The 22,397-nt window shown below is 44.1% G+C and overlaps 1 protein-coding gene across 1 annotated transcript in view; it reads right to left on the bottom strand.

Annotated features, from left to right (window-relative positions):
* Positions 1-21,622, bottom strand: part of LOC109900471 (glycine receptor subunit alpha-3-like) — a 105,231-nt gene extending 83,609 nt beyond the window's left edge. Inside the window, exon 1 of the mRNA XM_031837844.1 lies at positions 21,069-21,622. Within this exon, the coding sequence (XP_031693704.1) occupies positions 21,069-21,139 (71 nt within the window). The 5' untranslated portion in view covers positions 21,140-21,622. The remainder of the gene's footprint in view (positions 1-21,068) is intronic.
* Between the last annotated feature and the right edge of the window lie 775 nt (positions 21,623-22,397).

Genomic DNA, 22,397 nt, shown 5'->3' with positions numbered 1-22,397 from the left:
AGTACTACTAGTATACTGTAGAATACTATACTGCACATTGTAGTATCCTTTGATCATGTGTAGTACTTACTGTATCATATTCTAGTGTACTGTAGAATACTACAGTAAATACTACAGTATTATCCACCCAAAAAAAACACTCCAGTAAATACTACAGTTATGTCAGCAAAAACATGAATGTTTTTTTAACTATAGTAAATACTACAGTATTTAACTGGCATATACCCTGCCCAACCCCTCCCCCATATCTCAATGTGTGCCACACATGAGTGAGAAACCTACATATATTGTGTTCCCTACAGGTTGTGGAAAAGAGAAGACGCTCTGAACTATCCATTCAGACCAGGCCCCCAGTGTACGGTCTGGAGTGTGAAGTCACGAGCTCTGCTTGTCGGCTACTGTGTAGCAACCTAGCAGGGCCAAACGTCCAGGTCTGCCCTAGAAAGCATGTGTAAATTACGATCGCCAGAACGGCCAAACAATATTTTTTAGACAGCCGTTTTGTGCTCTAAAACGTGTTTATTTTGATCAAGTTCGATTATTTCAAAGTTTGATTTATTTTTAAGTTCGCTACAAGTTGAGATATTTAATTAAATAGTGATCCATTCTGACTACAACGTTTGTTGTGTATCTCAGGCTGGATGAAAACAACTACATCGACCATGATCCTTTGCTAGTCAACAATATGGCACCTTCAACAATATGGCACGCTTCAAATTTAAATACTTAAAGTGCCATCAGGAGTTTTCCATATGAATACATGGATGACGTCAGCGCTATCACCAAATCAAATCAAAGGTTTTTATATGTCATATGAGCCAATACAACAGGTGTAAACCTTACAGTGAAATGCTTACTTACAAGCCCTTAACTGACAATGCTTTAAATAGTAAAAAAAACTAAAAACAAGCGAGGCTATATACAGGGGGTACCGGTACAGAGTCAATGTGGTTAGTTGAGGTAATTTAGGTAATATATACATGTAGGTAGCTGTTCAGGAGTCTTATGGCTTGGGGGTAGAAGCTGTTAAGAAGCTTTTAGAACCTCGACTTGGTGCTCCGGTACCGCTTGCCGTGCGGTAGCAGAGAGAACATTCTATGACTTGGGTGGCTGGAATCTATTTTTAGGGCCTTCCTCTGACATCGCCTGATATAGAGGTCCTGGATGGCAGGAAGCTCGGCCCCAGTGATGTACTGAGCCGTACGCACTACCCTCTGCAGTGCCTTGCGGTCGGAGGCTGAGCAGTTGCCATACCAGGCAGTGATGCAACCAGTCAGGATGCTCTCGTTTGTGCAGCTGTAGAACCTTTTGAGGATCTGAAGACCCATGCCAAATATTTTCAGTCTCCTGAGGTTGGAATAGGTTTTGTTGTGCCCGGTTCACGACTGTCTTAGTGTGTTTGGACCATGATAGTTTGTTGGTGATGTGGACACCAAGGAACTTGAAGCTCTCAACCTGTTCCACTACAGCCCCGTCGATGAGAATGGGGGCATGCTCAGTCCTCCTTTTCCTGAAGTCCACAATCATCTCCTTTTTCTTGATCACGTTGAGGGAGAGGTTGTTGTCCTGGCACCACATGAATACTGTAGGTCTTTGACCTTCTCCCTATAGGCTGGCTCATCGTTGTCGGTGATCAGGCCTACCACTGTTGTGTCATTGGCAAACTTAATGATGTTGTTGGAGTCGTGCCTGGCCATGCAGTCATGAGTGAACAGGGAGTACAGGAGGCGACTGAGCATGCACCCCTGAGGTGCCCCCATGTTGAGGATCAGTGTGGCGGATGTGTTGTTACCTACCCTTACCACCTGTGGAAGGCCCGTCAGGAAGTCCAGGATCCAGTGGCAGAGGGAGGCGTTTAGGCCCAGGGTCATTAGCTTAGTAATGAGCTTTGAGGGCACTATGGTGTTGAACGCTGTGCTGTAGTCAATAACTAGCATTCTCACATAGGTGTTCCTTTTGCCCAGGTGAGAAAGGGCAGTGTTGAGTGCCATCAAGATTGCATCATCTGTGGATCTGTTGGGGCGGTATGCAAATTGGAGTGGGTCTAGGGTTTCTGGGATAATGGTATTGATGTGAGCCTTGACCAGCCTTTCAAAGCATTTCATGGCTACAGACTAGAGGTCGACCGATTAATCGGAATGGCCGATTAATTAGGGCCGATTTCAAGTTTTCACAACAATCGGAAATCTGTATTTTTGGGCGCCGATTTGCCAATTTTAAAAATATATATATTTTTATACCTTTATTTAACTAGGCAAGTCAGTTAAGAACATATTCTTGTTTTCAATGACGGCCTAGGAATGGTGGGTTAACTGCCTTGTTCAGGGGCAGATCGACAGATTTTCCCCTTGTCAGCTCGGGGGATCCAATCTTGCAGTTAATTAGTCCAACGCAATAACGACCTGCCTCTCTCTCGTTGCACTCCACAAGGAGACTGCCTGTTACGCGAATGCAGTAAGCCAAGGTAAGTTGCTAGCTAGCATTAAACTTATCTTATAAAAAACAATCAATCATAATCACTAGTTAACAACACATGGTTGATGATATTAATAGAAATTATCTAGTGTGTCCTGCGTTGCATATAATCTGACTGGGCATACAAGTATCTAAGTATCTAACTGAGCTGTGGTAGGCAGAAGCAGGAGTGTAAACATTCATTCAAACAGCACTTTCATGCGTTTTGCCAGCAGCTCTTCGTTGTGCGTCAAGCATTGCGCTGTTTATGACTTCAAGCCTATCAACTCCCGAGATGAGGCTGGTGTAACCGAAGTGAAATGGCTAGCTAGTTAGCGCGCGCTAATAGCGTTTCAAACGTCACTCGCTCTGAGCCTTCTAGTAGTTGTTTCCCTTGCTCTGCATGGGTAACGCTGCTTTGATGGTGGCTGTTGTCGTTGTGTTGCTGGTTCGAGCCCAGGGAGGAGCGAGTAGAGGGACGGAAGCTATACTGTTACACTGGCAATACTAAAATGCCTATAAGAACATCCAATAGTCCAAAGGTTAATGAAATACAAATGGTATAGAGGGAAATAGTCCTATAATTCCTATAATAACTACAACCTAAAACTTCTTACCTGGGAAGACTCATGTTAAAAGGAACCACCAGCTTTCATATGTTCTCATGGTCTGAGCAAGGAACTGAAACGTTAGCTTTCTTACATAGCACATATTGCACTTTTACTTTCTTCTCCAACACGTTTTTGCATTATTTAAACCAAATTGAACATGTTTCATTATTTACTTGAGGCTGAATTGATTTTATTGATGTATTATATTAAGTTAAAATAAGTGTTCATTCAGTATTGTTGTAATTGTCATTATTACAAATAAATAAATAAAAATTGGCCGATTAATCGGTATCGACTTTTTTGGTCCTCCAATAATCGGTATCGGTGTTGAAAAATCATAATCGGTCGACCTCTACTACAGACGTGAGTGCTACTGGTCGATAGTCATTTAGGCAGGTTACCTTAGTACTCTTGGGCACAGGGACTATGGTGATCTGCTTGAAACATGTTGGTATTTCAGGGACAGGTTGAAAATGTCAGTGAAGACACTTGCCAGTTGGTCAGTGCATGCTCGGAGTACACGTCCCGGCATCGAAACGAGCATAGAAGTAATTTCGGTCATCTGGTAGGTTTGTGTCACTGGGCAGCTCGTGGCTGTGCTTCCCTTTGTAGTCTGTAATAGTTTGCAAGCCCTGTCACATCCGACGAGTGTCGGAGCCGGTGTAGTACGATTCAATCTTAGTCATGTATTGACACTTTGCTTGTTTGATGGTTAGTCGGAGGGCATAGCGAGATTTCTTATAGGCTTCCGGGTCAGAGTCCAGCTCCTTGAAGGGGCAGCTCTACCTTTAGCTCATTGTGGATGTTGCCTGTAATCCATGGCTTCTGGTTGGGGTATGTATGTACGGTTACTGTGGGGACGACATCCTCGATGCACTTATTGATGAAGCCAGTGACTGATGTGGTGTACTCAATGCCATCAGAAGTTTCCCAGAATATATTCCAGTCTGTGTTAGCAAACCAGTCCTGTAACTTAGCATCTGCTTCATCTGACCATTTTCTAATTGACCGAGTCACTGGTGCTTCCTGCTTTATTTCTTGCTTGTAAGCAGGAATGGGATAGAATTATGGTCAGATTTGCCGAATGGAGGGCGAGGGAGAGCTTTGTATACATGTCTCTGTGTGGAGTAAAGGTGATCTAGAGTTTTTTCCCTCTGGTTGCACATTTAAAATAATGATAGAAATTAGGTAAAACTGATTTGTGTTTCCCTGCATTAAAGTCCCCGGCCACTAGAAGCTCCACCTCTGTATGAATGTTTTCCTGTTTGCTTATGGCCGTATACAGCTCATTGAGTGCGGTCCTAGTGCCAGTATCGGTCTGTGGTGGTATATAGACAGCTACAAAAAATGTAGATGTAAACTCTCTTGGTAAATAGTGCAGTCTACAGCTTATCATGAGATACTCTACCTTAGGCGAGTAAAACCTTGAGACTTTCTTAGATTTTGTGCACCAGCTGTTGTTTACAAATATGCATAGGCCGCCTCCCCTTTTCTTACCAGAGGCCGCTTGTCACGTCCTGACCTTAGTTCCTTTTTTTATGTCTCTATTTTAGGTTGGTCAGGGCGTGAGTTGGGGTGGGCATTCTATGTTTTGTTCTATGTTTGTATTTCTATGTGTTTGGCCTGGTATGGTTCCCAATCAGAGGCAGCTGTCAATCGTTGTCTCTGATTGAGAACCATACTTAGGCAGTCTGGTTTCGCCCTTGAGTTGTGGGTAGTTGTTTTCTATTTTGTGTATTCACCTGACAGAACTGTTTTGTTTCTTCCTTTCACTTTGTTATTTTGTTTTGTGTGTTCAGTCTAATAAATTAACATGGACACTTACCACGCTGCATATTGGTCCGATCCTTCCTACTCCTCCTCAGACGACGGAGAGTTTTGTTACACCGCTCTTCTATCCTGCCGAATAAGCTTAAAACCCGGCAGCTGTATGTTAATCATGTCATCGTTCAGCCACGACTCCGTGAAACACAATATATTACAGTTTTTAATGTCCCATTGGTATGATATACGTGCTTGTAGTTTGTCTATTTTATTATCGATTGATTGTAAGTTGGCTAATTGGACCGATGGTAAAGGTAGATTACCCTCTCGGCGACGGATCCTTACAAGGCACCCGGACCGTCGTCCACGATACCTCCGTCTTTTCCTCCTGGGAATGATGGGGATGTGGGCCTTGCCGGGTGTCTGGAGTAAATCCGTCCCATCTGACTTGTTGAAGAAAGATTCCTCCAGTACGGGGTCCTTGTTTACACCCTAGAGGGGGGAATTGACTTCAGCTGTGTGCTTTTGAGGGGATTTGAGCGCATGACAACAAGTGCTAGACTATGATGACTCATAATAGTGTAGTTACAATACATGTACAGTATTAGGGCTAGCATGACTTTTTGTGTAGCTTATACCAAATGATTTGCATGGTGTATTTTCAAGGAATCATTACGAAAATATATCTATCACAAACCAACTAAGTTGCGAAGAAGTTGTTATATTTCATTCCTACTAGTCTGTAACATTAAGTTCATATTGAAACGTAAAAACCATCACTGCGTAGCTCGAGGACCCCAAAGAGCAACAACTGCAGCATTTATGTTGACAAAAACTCACAATAATGACTTGAGTAAACTTAATTAGTGCATGGAGAACTCTCTCAGTGAGTTTATTTATTTTCAGTCAACCCACATGATGAGCAGTTTGTCTCAGAAATGACTCACGGCTATTGATGAATTTCTTTAATAAACATAAAGCCCCAAGAATACAAACCACCCCCGAGTCTTATCGCCATAGCGATGCTCTAGTCTCTCTAGCCTAAGTGATACACAGTCAAAAAAATGATTCCTTGTGAAGTCTAATTGTTACCAGGTATATTTAAAGCCTCCCTCCAGATCCTTGCTTCCTTCTCATCCGCCTGCATATGAAGCAGGCTCACACTAAACTCCTCTTGGGCTTTATCCGCCTTGTTTTCAGTGCCTGTCAAATGCACAGCGTGATTCACCTTTACGATATAACACCAGTTTTGCCTGCCGCCTCAACCACCGAAGAAAAAGCCATTCAGATCTGCTCCAGCAGGGTATAATAGATATTATGGTGGGAAAAAGATTTGGGATTATGTGATAATTGTTTCTATATATATCTAAGACTTCTTATATGCAGAAAAAAAGCTTGCTGTTCATATCATTCAGCAAGCCAAAGAGATATCCAGTCTGAGAGACAAATAGTATTTGACGTCGTATTGTGGTCGTAAAATACAGCCTTCTCTTTCCCTTAGCGCCAGCCAGGCCTCCCCCTTGTCTGATTAGAATGACTAGTGACAAAACAGCGGGCCTTCGCTGGCGTTTCTCATCTTCTGCGACGTGTTCTCCTCTCCGGAGTGTCATTTGTACTCTTGTTCCCACAAGGACATTACAATGAGGGTCATGCCTGTCACACACACACACACACAAAGTCACACATACAATAAGATGCAGACACACGCTGAGTCAACACTAGGCTGACACTGGGCTGACCCTCCAACCCCTCAGGCAACATGTCAGCATGGCCAGCGGTGCCTGATGACCTATTGACCTTGCATCATTCCCCCTTGCCCCCTGTGTCACCCCTGCGTGTCACGGAGGGTTACGGACGAAGGGGATGACAACTCAACGGGGGTGACACCGGACTGGCCTGCCTCACAAGAGAACGCGACAGGCTGCAGCCCAGCTGTTTGGGATTCGCTCAAATGGCAGAGTCACAGGCACAGCCATGGGTAAAGAGATGCCTGCGGAGTGGCACGACGTGATTATTTTGGGCTAACCGTCTGGCCCTTTCACTTGCTTGCTCAGTCGCTCACTGACCCTACCTCCTCAGGTCATGCAGTTGTATGGAAGTAAGTAGAAAATAAAAACTACCCAGGTTGGGTTAGTTTCCATTGTTTTCTAGTATCTTTGTAGGATTCATACAACAAGCTGTCAGGATAACTGCTTCAGTGTCCAGTTCACTCGATTTCTAAAAGCTAAAGGGTGAAATAAAGGTCTGCTTGGGAATGTTTTGGCAGTGTGCCATATGACAAAGCCCAGTGTGTATGTGTGTATGTATGTAACAGTGTATGTGTGTGTGTATGTATGTATGTATGTATGTATGTATGTATGTATGTATGTATGTATGTATGTATGTATGTATGTATGTATGTATGTATGTATGTATGTATGTATGTATGTATGTATGTATGGGCTTTCCTCCTCTTCGTCTGAAGAGGAGAGGAGAGGAGAGAAGGATCGGAGGATATGCGGCGTGGTAAGTGTCCATGGTTCTTTTAATATGAAATACTTAACATGAACACAACTGAATATAAAAACAATAAACGTGAAAACGAACGAAAACCAAAACAGTACCGTGTGGTGAAAAACACAGACACGGAAACAAACACCCACAAACAAACAGCGAAACCCAGGCTACCTAAGTATGACTCTCAATCAGAGACAACTAATGACACCTGCCTCTGATTGAGAACCATACTAGGCCGAAACATAGAAATCCCAAAATCATAGAAAAACAAACATAGACTGCCCACCCCAACTCACGCCCTGACCATACTAAATAATGACAAAACAAAGGAAATAAAGGTCAGAACGTGACAGTATGTATGTATGTATGTATGTATGTATGTATGTATGTATGTATGTATGTATGTATGTATGTATGTATGTATGTATGTATGTATGTATGTGTGTGTGTGTGTGTGTTGTGTGTGTGTTCAGTGCAGCCATGCCTGACCCTGACTCACTCTTGATGTGCTCACTCAGTCAACTCAGTAGGCCACTGAACACTGGGCTATTCACTCCACCACTTGGTTATCTACAGAACACAGAGGGGTTGAATCACTGTCAACACAAAAACATATCCTCTGTCAAAAGAGGGGCTTTCTTCGACTTAATATTAACATTGTTCCTGTATTTGTCTCCACATTCTACACTGGTGAGTTGGGTTTAAGTGAGCTAAGGCATTATTAACCTCTATGTCAAAACCATCATGAATCCTACTATCTTAAGAACATAATGTTTATTGCATGAAAAGAGTGTTTCATCATAATTCAAGAAGAAAAGGTGGAGTTTTGCATCATTACAAATTCAGACACACACACACACACACACACACACACACACACACACACACACACACACACACACACACACACACACACACACACACACACACACACACACACACACACAGAGCATTTGGAAAGGTATTCAGACCCCTTGACTTTTTTCATATTTTGTTAGGTTTTACAGCCTTATTCTGAAAAATGTAATAATGACAAACCAAAAACAGGTTTTTAGAAACTGAAATATCATATTTACATAAGTATTCAGACCCTTTACTCAGTACTTTGTTGAAGCACCTTTGGCAGTGATTACAGCCTTCTTGGGTATGATGCTACAAGCTTGGCACACCTGTATTTGGGGAGTTTCTCCCATTCTTCTCTGCAGAACACGAAAACCCGATGCCACTCCTGCATTTTCTTGGCTGTGTGCTTAGGGTCGTTGTCCTGTTGGAAGATGAACCTTCACCCCAGTCTGAGGTCCTGAGCACTCTGAAGCAGGTTTTCATCAAGGATCTGTCTGTACTTTGCTCCGTCCATCTTTTCCTCGATCCTAACTAGTCTTCCATTCTCTGCATACCCACAGCAAGATGCTGCCACCACCATGATTCACCATAGAGATGGTGCCAGGTTTCTTCCAGATGTGACCCTGACCAAGGCCCTTCTCCCTCGATTGCTCAGTTTGGCCAGGTGGCCAGCTCTAGGAAGAGTCTTGGTGATTCCAAACTTCTTCCATTTAAGAATGATGGAGGCCACTGTGTTCTTGGGGACCTTCAATGCTGCAGACATTTTTTGGTACACTTCCCCAGGTCTGAGTCTCAAAACAATCCTGTCTCGGAGCTCTACAGACTATTCCTTTGACCGCATGGCTTGGTTTTTGCTGTGACATGCACTGTCAACTGTGGGACCTTATATAGACAGGTGTGTGCCTTTCCTAATCATGTCCAATCAATTGAATTTACCACAGGTGGTCTACAATCAAGTCGTAGAAACATCTCAAGGATGATCAATGGAAACAGGATGCACCTGAGCTCAATTTTGAGTCTCATAGAAAAGGGTCTGAATACTTACGTAAATAAGGTATTTCTGTTTTTATTCTTATTTTTTTTAATAATCCAATTATTTTTTTTGCTTTGTCATTATGGTGTATTGTGTGTAGATTGATTATTCCCCCCCCTCCCCATTTTACAATAAGGCTGTAAAGTAACAAAAAGTGGAAAAAGTCAAGGGGTCTGAATACTTTCCGAATGCACTGTGTCATTATATATATATATATATATATATATATATATATATATATATATATGTGTGTGTGTGTGTGTGTGTGCGTGTGTGCGTGCGTGCATAGCATTAGCATTAAGCTAGTGCTGCCATACAGTGAAATCAGGCCTGAATGTTTCTGCTCCAGATCCTCCATAGCTCTCAGATAACTTAAATAAACACAGTTTTAAGCAGCTTACTAGGCCAGCTAGCTGCTTCTGCTTTGGCTCTGATTTCCAGAGGCAGCTATGAAGATTTTCACCCAGCAAAAAGACAGAGAAAGGGAGAGACAGAGAGAAAGGGGGGGAAAGAGTGCCCGTACAGAGAGATGGGGGAAAGAGAGAGAAAATAACTTCAAGAAGAAAAGAGCGTTGGGGCAACAAGCGACGCGTCCAGCAAACGTCATCAATAACTCAACACTTCCCCTCCTTAATCTATCTGTTAAAATGCAAGCCAGTGACACAAGGCCGACGGAGGGGGGAGGAAGGGAGCGGATCGAGTTTAAGACCCACAGATTCTCCTCTCTCCCTTCGCAGAGAGAGTTCTTACTGAGAGTCAGAGAGCCAGCGGCGTCAAGCGTATGGCTACTATGTGCTAATGTAGTCAATGGTAAAACATAATGGATATGTCCCTAAGCAGGGCAAATCAGACACTGAAAAACATATAACGGAATTGTCCCAAAGCACACATTCAAGTAGAGTTAGAATGGCAGAGCCGCTGCTGAAGCATAGAAACTATGAGTTAGTGGGGAGACATAAAAATACGTTATAGAATTGTCCCCAAGCACACCTGGAAGTATAGCTACAGTATAATGGAGCAGAGGAACTATGAGTTAGTGGGGAGACATTAAAATACGTTATAGAATTGTCCCCAAGCACACCTGGAAGTATAGCTACAGTATAATGGAGCAGAGGAACTATGAGTTAGTGGGGAGACATTAAAATACGTTATAGAATTGTCCCCAAGCACACCTGGAAGTATAGCTACAGTATAATGGAGCAGAGGAACTATGGCTGGGCCCTGGTCAAAAGAAGTGTACTATATAGGGAATAGACCAAGACTATAAATGAGCAGTTATCTGTGCCCAGGCGGGTAGGGTAGATGCCCGCCTCATGCCTCATGCCCCTTGCCCTGCACCCAGAACATTCCGCTCCAGCGATCAGCCAGTGAGTCGCCCTATCTGGAGAGAGAGAGGGCACAGATGTGGTTTCACATCGGCCCTAGCATCATGTAGGGGGGGGGTGAGAAGACATTTAATACTGTCGTATCCACTCATACATCAAGTACCATGCAGACGTATAATTACTTAGCTATCTGTATATCTCGGAGTTAAAGCTGAAGTAGGAAGAGGGAAATGTCCAATTGACTCAGGCTCAAGGTGATGTACAGTAGCTAGCTGGTGTAGATATGCAACAAGGCAAAAATCCATAGTGCCTCTTGTAAACCATCTCATGTTAATACAGGCCAAGTCAGTGAAACGAGCCATCAAGCAGACCGTTGCTCTTTTCCCTCTCATATCCAGAACCTTACATCACAGTCACATGTATCTCAAAGAAAACCATCCAGCTGCATTCCAGTACTTTAGATTAGAGCGTCCACTGGGACACCAGCCAGACAATGTTAAAAGTGTTGTTAGTTCTATGGCAGCAGGCGGATATCTACCAGAGCTTAGATCATAACCACATCTTCCAACCTCCTTAAAGCTTTATAACAGTGCTTTAGAAGAGCCACTATCAGGCTTTGTGAGTGTTGGTAGTTCTAGCAGGCAGATATCTATCTTCCAGAGCTTATCTCATGGGACATGTTTGGTAGTTCTAGCAGGCAGATATCTATCTTCCAGAGCTTATCTTCTGGGACATGGTTGGAAGTTCTAGCAGGCAGATATCTATCTTCCAGAGCTTATCTCCTGGGACATGGTTAGAAGTTCTAGCAGGCAGATATCTATCTTCCAGAGCTTATCTCATGGGACATGTTTGGTAGTTCTAGCAGGCAGATATCTATCTTCCAGAGCTTATCTTCTGGGACATGGTTGGAAGTTCTAGCAGGCAGATATCTATCTTCCAGAGCTTATCTCCTGGGACATGGTTAGAAGTTCTAGCAGGCAGATATCTATCTTCCAGAGCTTATCTCCTGGGACATGGTTAGAAGTTCTAGCAGGCAGATATCTATCTTCCAGAGCTTATCTCCTGGGACATGGTTGGAAGTTCTAGCAGGCAGATATCTATCTTCCAGAACGTATCTCCTAGGACATGTTTGGTAGTTCTAGCAGGCAGATATCTATCTTCCAGAGCGTATCTCCTGGAACTCCATGTTAGAGCACAGTGACCATGTGAGCTGCTATGACATGTTTTAAAACGGGTTGTTTGGATCCTGGAAGCCGATTGGTTGATAGCAGGGAGTTATAGCACCACAACCCCCAAATTATCCAGGTAATGCCTGTTAACAGTTCCATTAGATTGATCAATGCACATCCACTTTCCCTCAGCCGTCAATTTATAAGCTTCATCTCCCGTGGAAAAAAAGTGTCTAGACAATATTTCACCATGCTACCAGGCTAGCATTTGGTTCGCAACAGTTGAGATTTGTCTGAACCTTGCTGTCTGCCTGACCTTTTTTGTGATCTCCACTGTGCCATGCATATGAACGTGAGGAGGCTGACAGCTTCTCTGATCCACGTCATTTATAAGGATCATTAATGGATATATCCAAAGAATTGGAAGTGCACATAGTTGGCTGTCATTTCAGCTGCTTGGTGTGATTTAGTGGGCTAGCTAGCAAAGGAGAAGTAGCTAGCATGCATAGATAACGTGGTTGCTTAGCAACAAAACCGATGCGTAGCGCAACTATGGGGCAAAACAGACGGTTCGCCTTAGATTGTTTTATTACATTTTTGCACTGTCTATATGCACACACACAGGACTCTACACACACACACACACACACACACACACACACACACACACACACACACACACACACACACACACACACACACACACACACACACACACACACACACACACACACATATCCTGATGCCTAGTCACCTTACCCCTATACCTACAGTATCTACCTCTACCACTCTTGTATCCCAGCATATTGTAAATGTGTATAGCTTCTTACTTTCTCGTGTCCTTATTTATTTTTCTTTTTTTTTCTCGTGTGTTTTTGTTCTACCTTGTTATTTTTAGTGCTACATTGATATTGATTACTGCATTGTTGGGTCTGGAGCAATAAAGGCATTTCACTGTACTTGTGCACGTGACATTAAAACTTGAAACATGTCAACTAGATTTTGTCTCCGATGTTTATTGAAAACATAAAGACATTTGCACAATGAGCACTTGTTGGTTCTCAAATACATCATTACAGTTGTTGGTTAGCTAGCCAGCAAATTTTGGGCATATTAGCATGGACATGACATCTGTCAAAACACTTCAAAAGAAGTCATGGTAACAAAGAAAAATATAAAACTAGCTGAAACGAACCACCTACGACTCCACACATGGCAGCTTCTTGTCATTGTCTCTAGCTATCTGGCCATCCAGAATCACAACAACACACGGCCTTCTGCCCCATTGAAGCACATGCATCAGTGATGTTGTCAGCTAACCCTTCTATAGCTGCATGCCAGTGATTTGTTTAGCATCGCTACCCACTGCAAACAGAACGGATAGAATGAACAACCAGCCCATTTGGCGAGCAACTTCAAATTTACTCAATATAACAACATTTCTGAAAACATGTTGTTCATCTTTTTTTATATGTGGACAACCATTTTATAAAAGAAATAAGGCCCAAGAAACAAGGAACTTCCTCCTAAGGGCTGTAATTCCCATCTAAGGGCTGTAATTCCCATCTAAGGGCTGTAATTCCCTCCTAAGTGCTGTAATTCCCATCTAAGGGCTGTAATTCCCATCTAAGGGCTGTAACTCCCATCTAAGGGCTGTAACTCCCATCTAAGGGCTGTAACTCCCATCTAAGAGCTGTACCTCCCATCTAAGGGCTGTAATTCCCATCTAAGGGCTGTAATTCCCTCCTAAGGGCTGTAACTCCCATCTAAGGGCTGAAACTCCCATCTAAGGGCTGTAACTCCAATCTAAGGGCTGTAACTCCCATCTAAGGGCTGTAACTCCAATCTAAGGGCTGTAACTCCCATCTAAGAGCTGTAACTCCCATCTAAGGGCTGTAACTCCAATCTAAGGGCTGTAACTCCCATCTAAGGGCTGTAATTCCCTCCTAAGTGCTGTAATTCCCATCTAAGGGCTGTAATTCCCATCTAAGGGCTGTAACTCCCATCTAAGGGCTGTAACTCCCATCTAAGGGCTGTAACTCCCATCTAAGAGCTGTACCTCCCATCTAAGGGCTGTAATTCCCATCTAAGGGCTGTAATTCCCTCCTAAGGGCTGTAACTCCCATCTAAGGGCTGTAACTCCCATCTAAGGGCTGTAACTCCAATCTAAGGGCTGTAACGCCCATCTAAGGGCTGTAACTCCAATCTAAGGGCTGTAACTCCCATCTAAGAGCTGTAACTCCCATCTAAGGGCTGTAACTCCAATCTAAGGGCTGTAACTCCCATCTAAGGGCTGTAACTCCCATCTAAGGGCTGTAACTCCCATCTAAGGGCTGTAACTCCCATCTAAGGGCTGTAACTCCCATCTAAGGGCTGTAACTCCCATCTAAGGGCTGTAACTCCCTCCTAAGGGCTGTAACTACCATCTAAGGGCTGTAACTCCCATCTAAGGGCTGTAACTCCAATCTAAGGGCTGTAACTCCCATCTAAGGGCTGTAACTCCCATCTAAGGGCTGTAACTCCCATCTAAGGGCTGTAACTCCCATCTAAGAGCTGTACCTCCCATCTAAGGGCTGTAACTCCCATCTAAGGGCTGTAATTCCCTCCTAAGTGCTGTAACTCCCATCTAAGGGCTGTAACTCCCATCTAAGGGCTGTAACTCCCATCTAAGGGCTGTAACTCCCATCTAAGAGCTGTAACTCCCATCTAAGAGCTGTAACTCCCATCTAAGGGCTGTAACTCCCATCTAAGGGCTGTAACTCCCATCTAAGGGCTGTAACTCCCATCTAAGGGCTGTAACTTCCATCTAAGGGCTGTAACTCCCATCTAAGGGCTGTAACTCCCATCTAAGGGCTGTAACTCCCATCTAAGGGCTGTAACTCACATCTAAGGGCTGTAACTTCCATCTAAGGGCTGTAACTCCCATCTAAGTGTTGTAACTCCCATCTAAGGGTTCTAACTCCCATCTAAGGGCTGTAACTCCCCCCTAAGGGTTCTAACTCCCATCTAAGGGCTGTAACTCCCATCTAAGGGCTGTAACTCCCATCTAAGTGTTGTAACTCCCATCTAAGGGCTGTAACTCCCATCTAAGGGCTGTAACTCCCATCTAAGGGCTGTAACTCCCATCTAAGGGCTGCAACTCCCTCCTAAGGGCTGCAACTCCCTCCTAAGGGCTGCAACTCCCTCCTAAGGGCTGCAACTCCCTCCTAAGGGCTGTAACTCCCATCTAAGGGCTTCGCGTCGGGAGTTATCACATGATAATCCCCAGGTTCTCATGCCTTATTGCTTACTGAAGACCCTGTCAGGCCTGTCCAGCACCTCGTCACAGGCCACTCACTCAATCGCCCTGATACAGAGGGTTCAGTCACTCTGTGTGTGAGTGTGTGTATGTGTTTGTGTGTGTAAGACACAACCAGGGTTATATGAGTCAGCAAGCCAGTGTGGCCACATTCATGACAACAAATAAAGTGCAGGGGCCAGAGAGACCGCAAGCTCTGGAAGACATGACCAAGTCAGGCACACACGAGCGCACACCATTCAAAACCAATTTCAACCCTTAGGCAATCTATGTTTTGGGGAAAAGTGGTGAGCACTATCACAACATCCAGCTTTATTGTCACATCTTGTATTCTTCCAGATTGGATTGATACGCGCCTGTAAATACACTAGAGGAAAAAGTCTACGTCCCAAATGACACCCTATTCGTTCTTATAGTGAACTACTTTTGACATAGGGCTCTGATCAAAAGTAGGTCACTACAGTGAAAAGGTTGTCATTTGGGATGGAGGCTAATAAACTAAGGATGTTTTTACAGAGACAGCCCAATTCTGATATTTTTTTCCACTTAATGGTCTTTTGACCAATCACTTCAGATCTTTCCACATCAGAACCTGATCGGATTGGTCAAAAAGACCAAATTAAATCAAGTCACATTTTTTTCCATCTCACATAGGTTAATAGACTAACAGTGTAATGCTTACTTACGGGCCCGTCCTAACAATGCAGCGAGAAAGATTTCAAACATAATAGAACAAATAATAACACGAGGGATAAATCCACAATGAATAACGATAACTTGGCTATATACACGGGGTACCAGTACCATGTTGACGGGTAGGGATACGAGGTAATTGAGATAGATGTACATATAGGTAGGGGTAAAGTGACGAGGCAACAGGATAGATAATAAGCAGTAGCAGCAGTGTATGTGATGAGTCAAAAAAGTTAGTCCAGGTAGCTATTTGGTTAACTATTAAACTATTTAGCAGTCTTATGGCTTGGGGGTAGAAGCTGTTCAGGGTTCTGTTGGTTCCAGACTTGGTGCATCAGTACCACTTGCAGTGTGGTTGCAGAGAGAACAGTCTATGACTTGGGTGGCTGGAGTCTTCGACCATTTTTAGGGCCTCCTTCTGACACCGCCTGGTATAGAGGTGATAGACGGCAGGGAGCTCGGCGGGCCCCCGTGTTGAGGGTCAGCGTGGGGGAGGTGTTTGCCTACTCTCAGCACCTGGGGGCGGCCTGTCAGGAAGTCCAGGATCCAGTTGCAGGAGGAGGTGTTCAGTCCCAGGGTCCTTAGCTTAGTGATTGAACGGTGAGCTGTAGTCAATGAACTGTCTTCTCACCTAGGTTCATTTGGTCAAGGTGGGAAAGGGCAGTGTGGAGTGCAATAGAGATTGCGTCATCTGTAGATCTGTTGGGGCGGTATGCAAATTGGAGTGGGTCCAGGGTATCTGGGACGATGGCGTTAATGTGAGCCATGACCAGGCGTTTAAAGCATTTCATGGCTACAGATGTGAGTGCTACAGGGCGATAGTCATTTAGACAGGTTACCTTGGCGTTCTCGGGCACAGGGTCTATGGTGGTCTGCTTGAAACATGCAGGTATTACAGACTGGGTCAGGGAGAGGTTGAAAGTATCAGTGAAGACACTTGCTAGCTGGTCAGCGATAGTGAAGAAAAGGCCAGAATTGTGCTGCCTGTGTAAACGTAGCCAAAGAGATTCCAGATAATTGACACCAATTCCAGAGTCCCCAAGGGTTGCTCTGACATTTACACTTAGAATTGTACACCAAATAGGGGTCAAATGGTTAAAGGTATTTTCCAGCCAACAACACATTACTGAACAGCATTACCATTGGTCAAAGCTCTGTGACAGAGAGAGAGAGTTCCGCACTACAGAAACCTGACCTCTCAAAACACCCCCACCACTAACAGCAGCACATCTCCCTCTCGACACAGGACCTTAACTGTCTGTGCTGAATAGTACAAGGAGAGAGATGAAGTTGAGTGACAGCAGTCAAGAAGGTGCTTCTTAGTGACCTCAGTATGTTTGGCTGAGCATGGTGTTCGTTTGCACTACCATAGCTGGGATTTGGTTTGATTTCCTGCATGGGACACTAAACATAATTACATGTTCAACTGTTAATCCCTTTTGCGTAAAAAAACGTCTGCTAAACGACCATATTATATGATATTATCAGATTACAGATTGAATAGGCTCCCTCCAGTGTGCTCTCCCTATGATGTCTGATTCCTGCATTGGACACATGTATAAATATGACTAGGTGTTGAACTGTAAATCGTTTAGGATGAACGAGCATATCATCATTACTATTTATGACAGTTTAAATAGGTTTCCTCCCGTGTGCTCGCTCTCTCTGCGTGGTGTAGACCGCCTGCGTGTGTCGCCCACTGGTTGGCACGGTAATGCCCGGTGGGGCGTGGGAACACTCGCTGTTTACCTCAAAGATCATTTAGTAACCCCCACAGAGCAGGCACGTACAGAACAGCAGTGCACGTACAGAACAGCAGTGCACGTACAGAACAGCAGTGCACGTACAGAACAGCAGTGCACGTACAGAACAGCAGTGCACGTACAGAACAGCAGTGCACGTACAGAGCAGCAGTGCACGTAAAATAGAGCATGTTAAACTAAACCCAGGGGGATGGATTGGAGGATACAAACAAACGAATGTGTGTGTCCCAGTGAGGGCGGATAGACACACAGTAGATGCACACACACCACATGGGTTCTGGTGACAATCATGTCAGATTGTCCGACAGAGGATTTGGAGATTAAGACTCTTTGTTCTAAGTTAATGACTCACGAGGCTGGGCTGAAGAAGTCTAGCTGTTTGCATTTATCAGTGATTTAGACTCTTTGTCCTAAGTTAATGACTCACGAGGCTGGGCTCAAGAAGCCTATCAGTTAGTGTTTATCAGTGTTCCCCAAACCTCTCTTCGGGAACACACAGCCATGTAGCTATACTTATTTGATGTGCTTCAGCACTGGTAGCCCTTGATTAGTTGAATCAGGTTCCAGTTGTGGAATAAATGAAATAAGTGGAACGGGCTGGGAGTCGGCTGACTCCAGGAGAGGTTAGGGAAACCCTGGTGTACATGAGTTACTCCCCAAAATATAGTGACTGCCTGCCTAAATGTCCGCAGGGGGACACGAATGAGTCCAAGCATGAAATCTACAGTGAAATATTAAAAGCATATTAAAAGCTCTGCTTTCCAAAACTCCCCCTCCCAAAACTCCAGTCTGTCTGCAACATCCTCTCCCTCAGACTGCCATTTTGTAAGCAGTCCAGCAATGACATGGATTCAAAAAACAGATCCTATAAGAGCCCAAATGGAGGTCATTCAACTTTGAGAAGCAGGAAAAACATCCCTTTCTTGTAAGTAAGCGTTTCACAGTAAGGTTCACACCTGTTGTATTCGGTGCATGTGACAAATACAACTTGATTTTATTTTATTTGAGTGCTAAAAATGGAATCCACTACTTCTCCTGGCAGTGCTGCCCGCCAGGTCACCTCTCTCTCCTCTCCCAGCCCTGGTAAGACAGACAGCTTTATAGTGGAACACCACCTCTAAAATGGTGCCTACCAGGGCTTACCCCTACCCTCTTCACCATGCCCCTTGCCACCAACTCTACAACCCTGTCTGATGCCGCTTCAATGGTTTCTGACCGTTTGCTCATGTTGCTCCACACTGCCATAGTACAGGACAAGGGTCTGCTCTAGAGGGAAGCTAGCACCCCTCGCGGACCACAATGCACGGCACAGTGCAAGCTTTGCAAACAGTAGGCTAGGTACCCAAGTGAAATGTCTCCCTTGATGAAGATCTATCTGGCCAGCAAAACATAGACAGACTTTCCCATAAATGTTTCATTTGCAAGTACTCAGCTTCCCCTACACAGTGTGCAAAGAGTCCCTTTTGCCATTCAAGTGAAGTGACAAACCTCAAACATGGACTGGCTGCCATCCACGGACAGAGTATTGAAGATGATGGAGAACAGTGTTTAAAGCCTAGACCCCTCAACCAAGAATAAGCATCTGACCTATATATCCTCGGAATTCTAATTACACACATAATCTGAGTCCGAAATGGCACTATATTCCCTGCATAGTGCACTATTTTTGACCAGGGCCCAAAAGTAGTGCACAATGTAGTAGAATAGTGTGCTATCTGGGATCCAGCCCATAGATAAACCCTATAGAAAACTCTCCAGTCTCCTTGGACTCTGAGCTGACACTAAACCAATACACATTGCAGTGTGTGCCAGTCAGGGACATGGCAACAGGCATGGCCTGCATCCCAAATGGTACCCGATAGCCTAAATAGTGTCCCACTTTTGACCGCTTACGGTGCCTTTCGGGACACAGCCATGATATCAATAATTCAATACAGGGGGATGCCAGCGGAGGATCATTACTATCACAGACACATCACACGAGAATAATGCGTTGCGTCGTTAAATAATGGAGGATGATCGACGGTGCATGCACGGGGCCTTTGAATGAGAAGACTTGTGTTGGTGGGGGTGATGCACGGCTTGAGTGGGATTAGACTTTGCAGCAATTGCATTACCTCTGTGGAGTTGTACTGTGCTTAGTTGAGAAGGACTCAGGGAAGGAATGAGAGCCGGAGAGAGTATTGAAGTGGGAAGAGAGTATTGAAGTGGGCGGGCTAGAGATATCCTTAGAGAGAGAGAGTAGCTATTGAAAGGGGAGTCCAGCCCGCTTACCACGAATAAGATATTGCAACATGCCGTGTGTTTTGTAAAGATGGGTGGGCCCGACGGTTTGCTCTGTAGCATAGCTGTTTGTCAAGCCTGACATAATGTCAATTAACAAGGCCCTATGACCCAATTAAAAAGACAAATGACAAATGACAAATATGAGGTGGGTAGACTGTCAAACTTGTTACACACGAACCAAACTGACATCTGAACACTGCACTTGGCTTGAGCAAACATATGTGGATCAGACATGTGCAGGTGATCATGTGTAACCTGCTCTCTAGATGGTAAGTAGATTTGGGTATGTGCTTGAGTTGTATCAACATGAAAAAAGGCTTTTGTTAAATCTATCAATGTTTCATATCATGTTTCTTGGACATATGTGCTTATGTGTGAGTGAGTGAGTGAGTGAGTGAGTGAGTGAGTGAGTGAGTGAGTGAGTGAGTGAGTGAGTGAGTGAGTGAGTGAGTGAGTGAGTTTACTATTAAAGCCTTAATATTTTACCAAATCCAACACACCAGCCTCTCCAGCATGTTGTATTACATAACAAATGACAGTGGCTGGCTGGGACCATAATTGCACTATAAAGATTGCTTCTATGTGAGAAAGCTTATGTTATAACTTGATCTACAAATACCTTCACTTTCACAATAGCCCTTAGTGTTTAATCGTTAATTAACTGTCAATCATTTAAGGTGTTACATATATAGAGATAATTCTGCTCATTCGGATTGCAGGCAAATATACCATTTATTTGGATAATTCAAGCGTCTTTTTCTTTGATCTCGGCCCAGAAATGTATTCCATGAGATTTCTCGATAACGGAACCTGTTACTGAGAGAGTGAGAAGAGAAATCCTCGTCAAGATCAGATCAGCACACTGAGCATGCCGATCGAATTCCTGGGAAACGGGGATTTGAGAAATACGCAGACAGTTTACAGGGTCTAAATTTAATACAGACAGAAATGTAATTCACTTATCACGAATACTAAAGGGCGCGTGCATCATGATCGTACCGTTTCTGACTGATTTGTTGGGCAATGGCCAGAATCCCTCGCGGAAGGATCACCACATGTGTGTTTGTCGAGATAAGACATCATGCATAGGTGACTATCTTAGAGGCTTTTGTACTTGATATGATTCTTATATCTATGTGCCTGTAGCCAAATCCCCAAATTTGAGAGGAAAATCCACTCCGTATTAAACGCTCTCCTGTATAGCCTATTTGCGAACCACTCAAGTCATTGGCGCAATCAAAGCACCTAACATGAATCAAACAGTTCGGGAACTTCAACAATCAGTGTGAGTAAATCAAGCCGCGTAATGTTGGCTGCTGCCGAACTCCCTTACCTTAGCAACACAGCTATTTCCCACGCGAAGAATCCCCATACAGCTACAGATTGCAGCCTTTTCCGCGTCATCTCAAGATTTGAGTTGCATATACATGTACCCGGGAACGCCTCAGCTGCCTCTGTTCGCCACTTAGGGTAAGGCTCTTGACTTTCAGCACCGTGGACAGTGCTCCAACTGGTGTCGACACAATCCAACACGCGGCAGGCTCGTGGCGCACGGTAAACGGAAACGCATAACAGTTTCGGAATCCCACATATTACTAATCGACTTCACTACTCATAACTGGACAGGTTTTTACCGACCTAGTAACGACATCAACAAGAGAGCATAGTCAATTCTGAAATACGACTCTAAAGTAGGAACACCAGTAATGTGGGGTAGCGCTCGGCAGCTGTACATATTCTTGACACATTCACAGACATCTCAGCGGTCTTGGAGAGCGGGGGCACAGAGAGAGCCTGCCCCAGACGCGCGCTGCACCGGTGACTGACAGCGAATTATTCCACTCGCTCCTATAAATGTTCCAGCAGAGCCACGCTATAGCTTCAATTAGACAAGCACTGATGTGGAACATCATTACTGCATGGGCATCCTGCATCTCTCTCTCTCTCTCTCTCTCTCTCTCTGTTTCATTGACATATTACAGCACGATCCTGTAATATGTATCCAATTTGTTGTCATTTATTAGATGTTACTTGTCGAGTTGCTGTCCAGATCAGCGTCATGTGTAAGCTATAGCAGCCATAGTTTACACATGACTATTTACTATTATATTACAAAACAACAACATTGAATGTGATTCATGATTGCTTTTAAGTACCATTATGGATTACTACATTATGCATCGTATCTCTACGGGTATGGTTTATTAAACAATATGAGTCTTGATAGTTTCTCCCGCTATGACCATGTGCAAAGCAGTCAGGAAAGCTTAATAAATAAATAGTACATTCATGGCTTTTAGAACATGGACAATTAGTTTAGGATTACTGCTAGGGAATGTGACGTTTCCACCAAAGCTTACCTCCATATGAGTAATATGTCCGTTCATGTATACAATATTGAGAACATCCGTATGCATATGATATTATGTATAAGGTCGGGTTGGATCTGCACGCACGCACGCGCGCACGCACGCACACACACGGGATGACGAGTAACATTGTGAGTTAAAAGGGGGTGTATGATGCCTGGCTAATGAAGACTGGCAGTGTGGTGCCATGAGCAGGGTGTCCAGCACAGCTGGGTGGAGGTGGTTGCATCTGTGTGTGCTGTACTGTAGACACACACACATTCACAATCAAATGTAGTGGGTCATGTTTTTGT

This window comes from Oncorhynchus kisutch, linkage group LG12 (genome assembly GCF_002021735.2).
Source record: "Oncorhynchus kisutch isolate 150728-3 linkage group LG12, Okis_V2, whole genome shotgun sequence".
NCBI classification, from domain to species: Eukaryota; Metazoa; Chordata; class Actinopteri; order Salmoniformes; family Salmonidae; genus Oncorhynchus; species Oncorhynchus kisutch.
The sequence above is the reverse complement of the archived record's forward strand: the minus strand, read 5'-3'. Positions and strand labels throughout refer to the sequence as shown.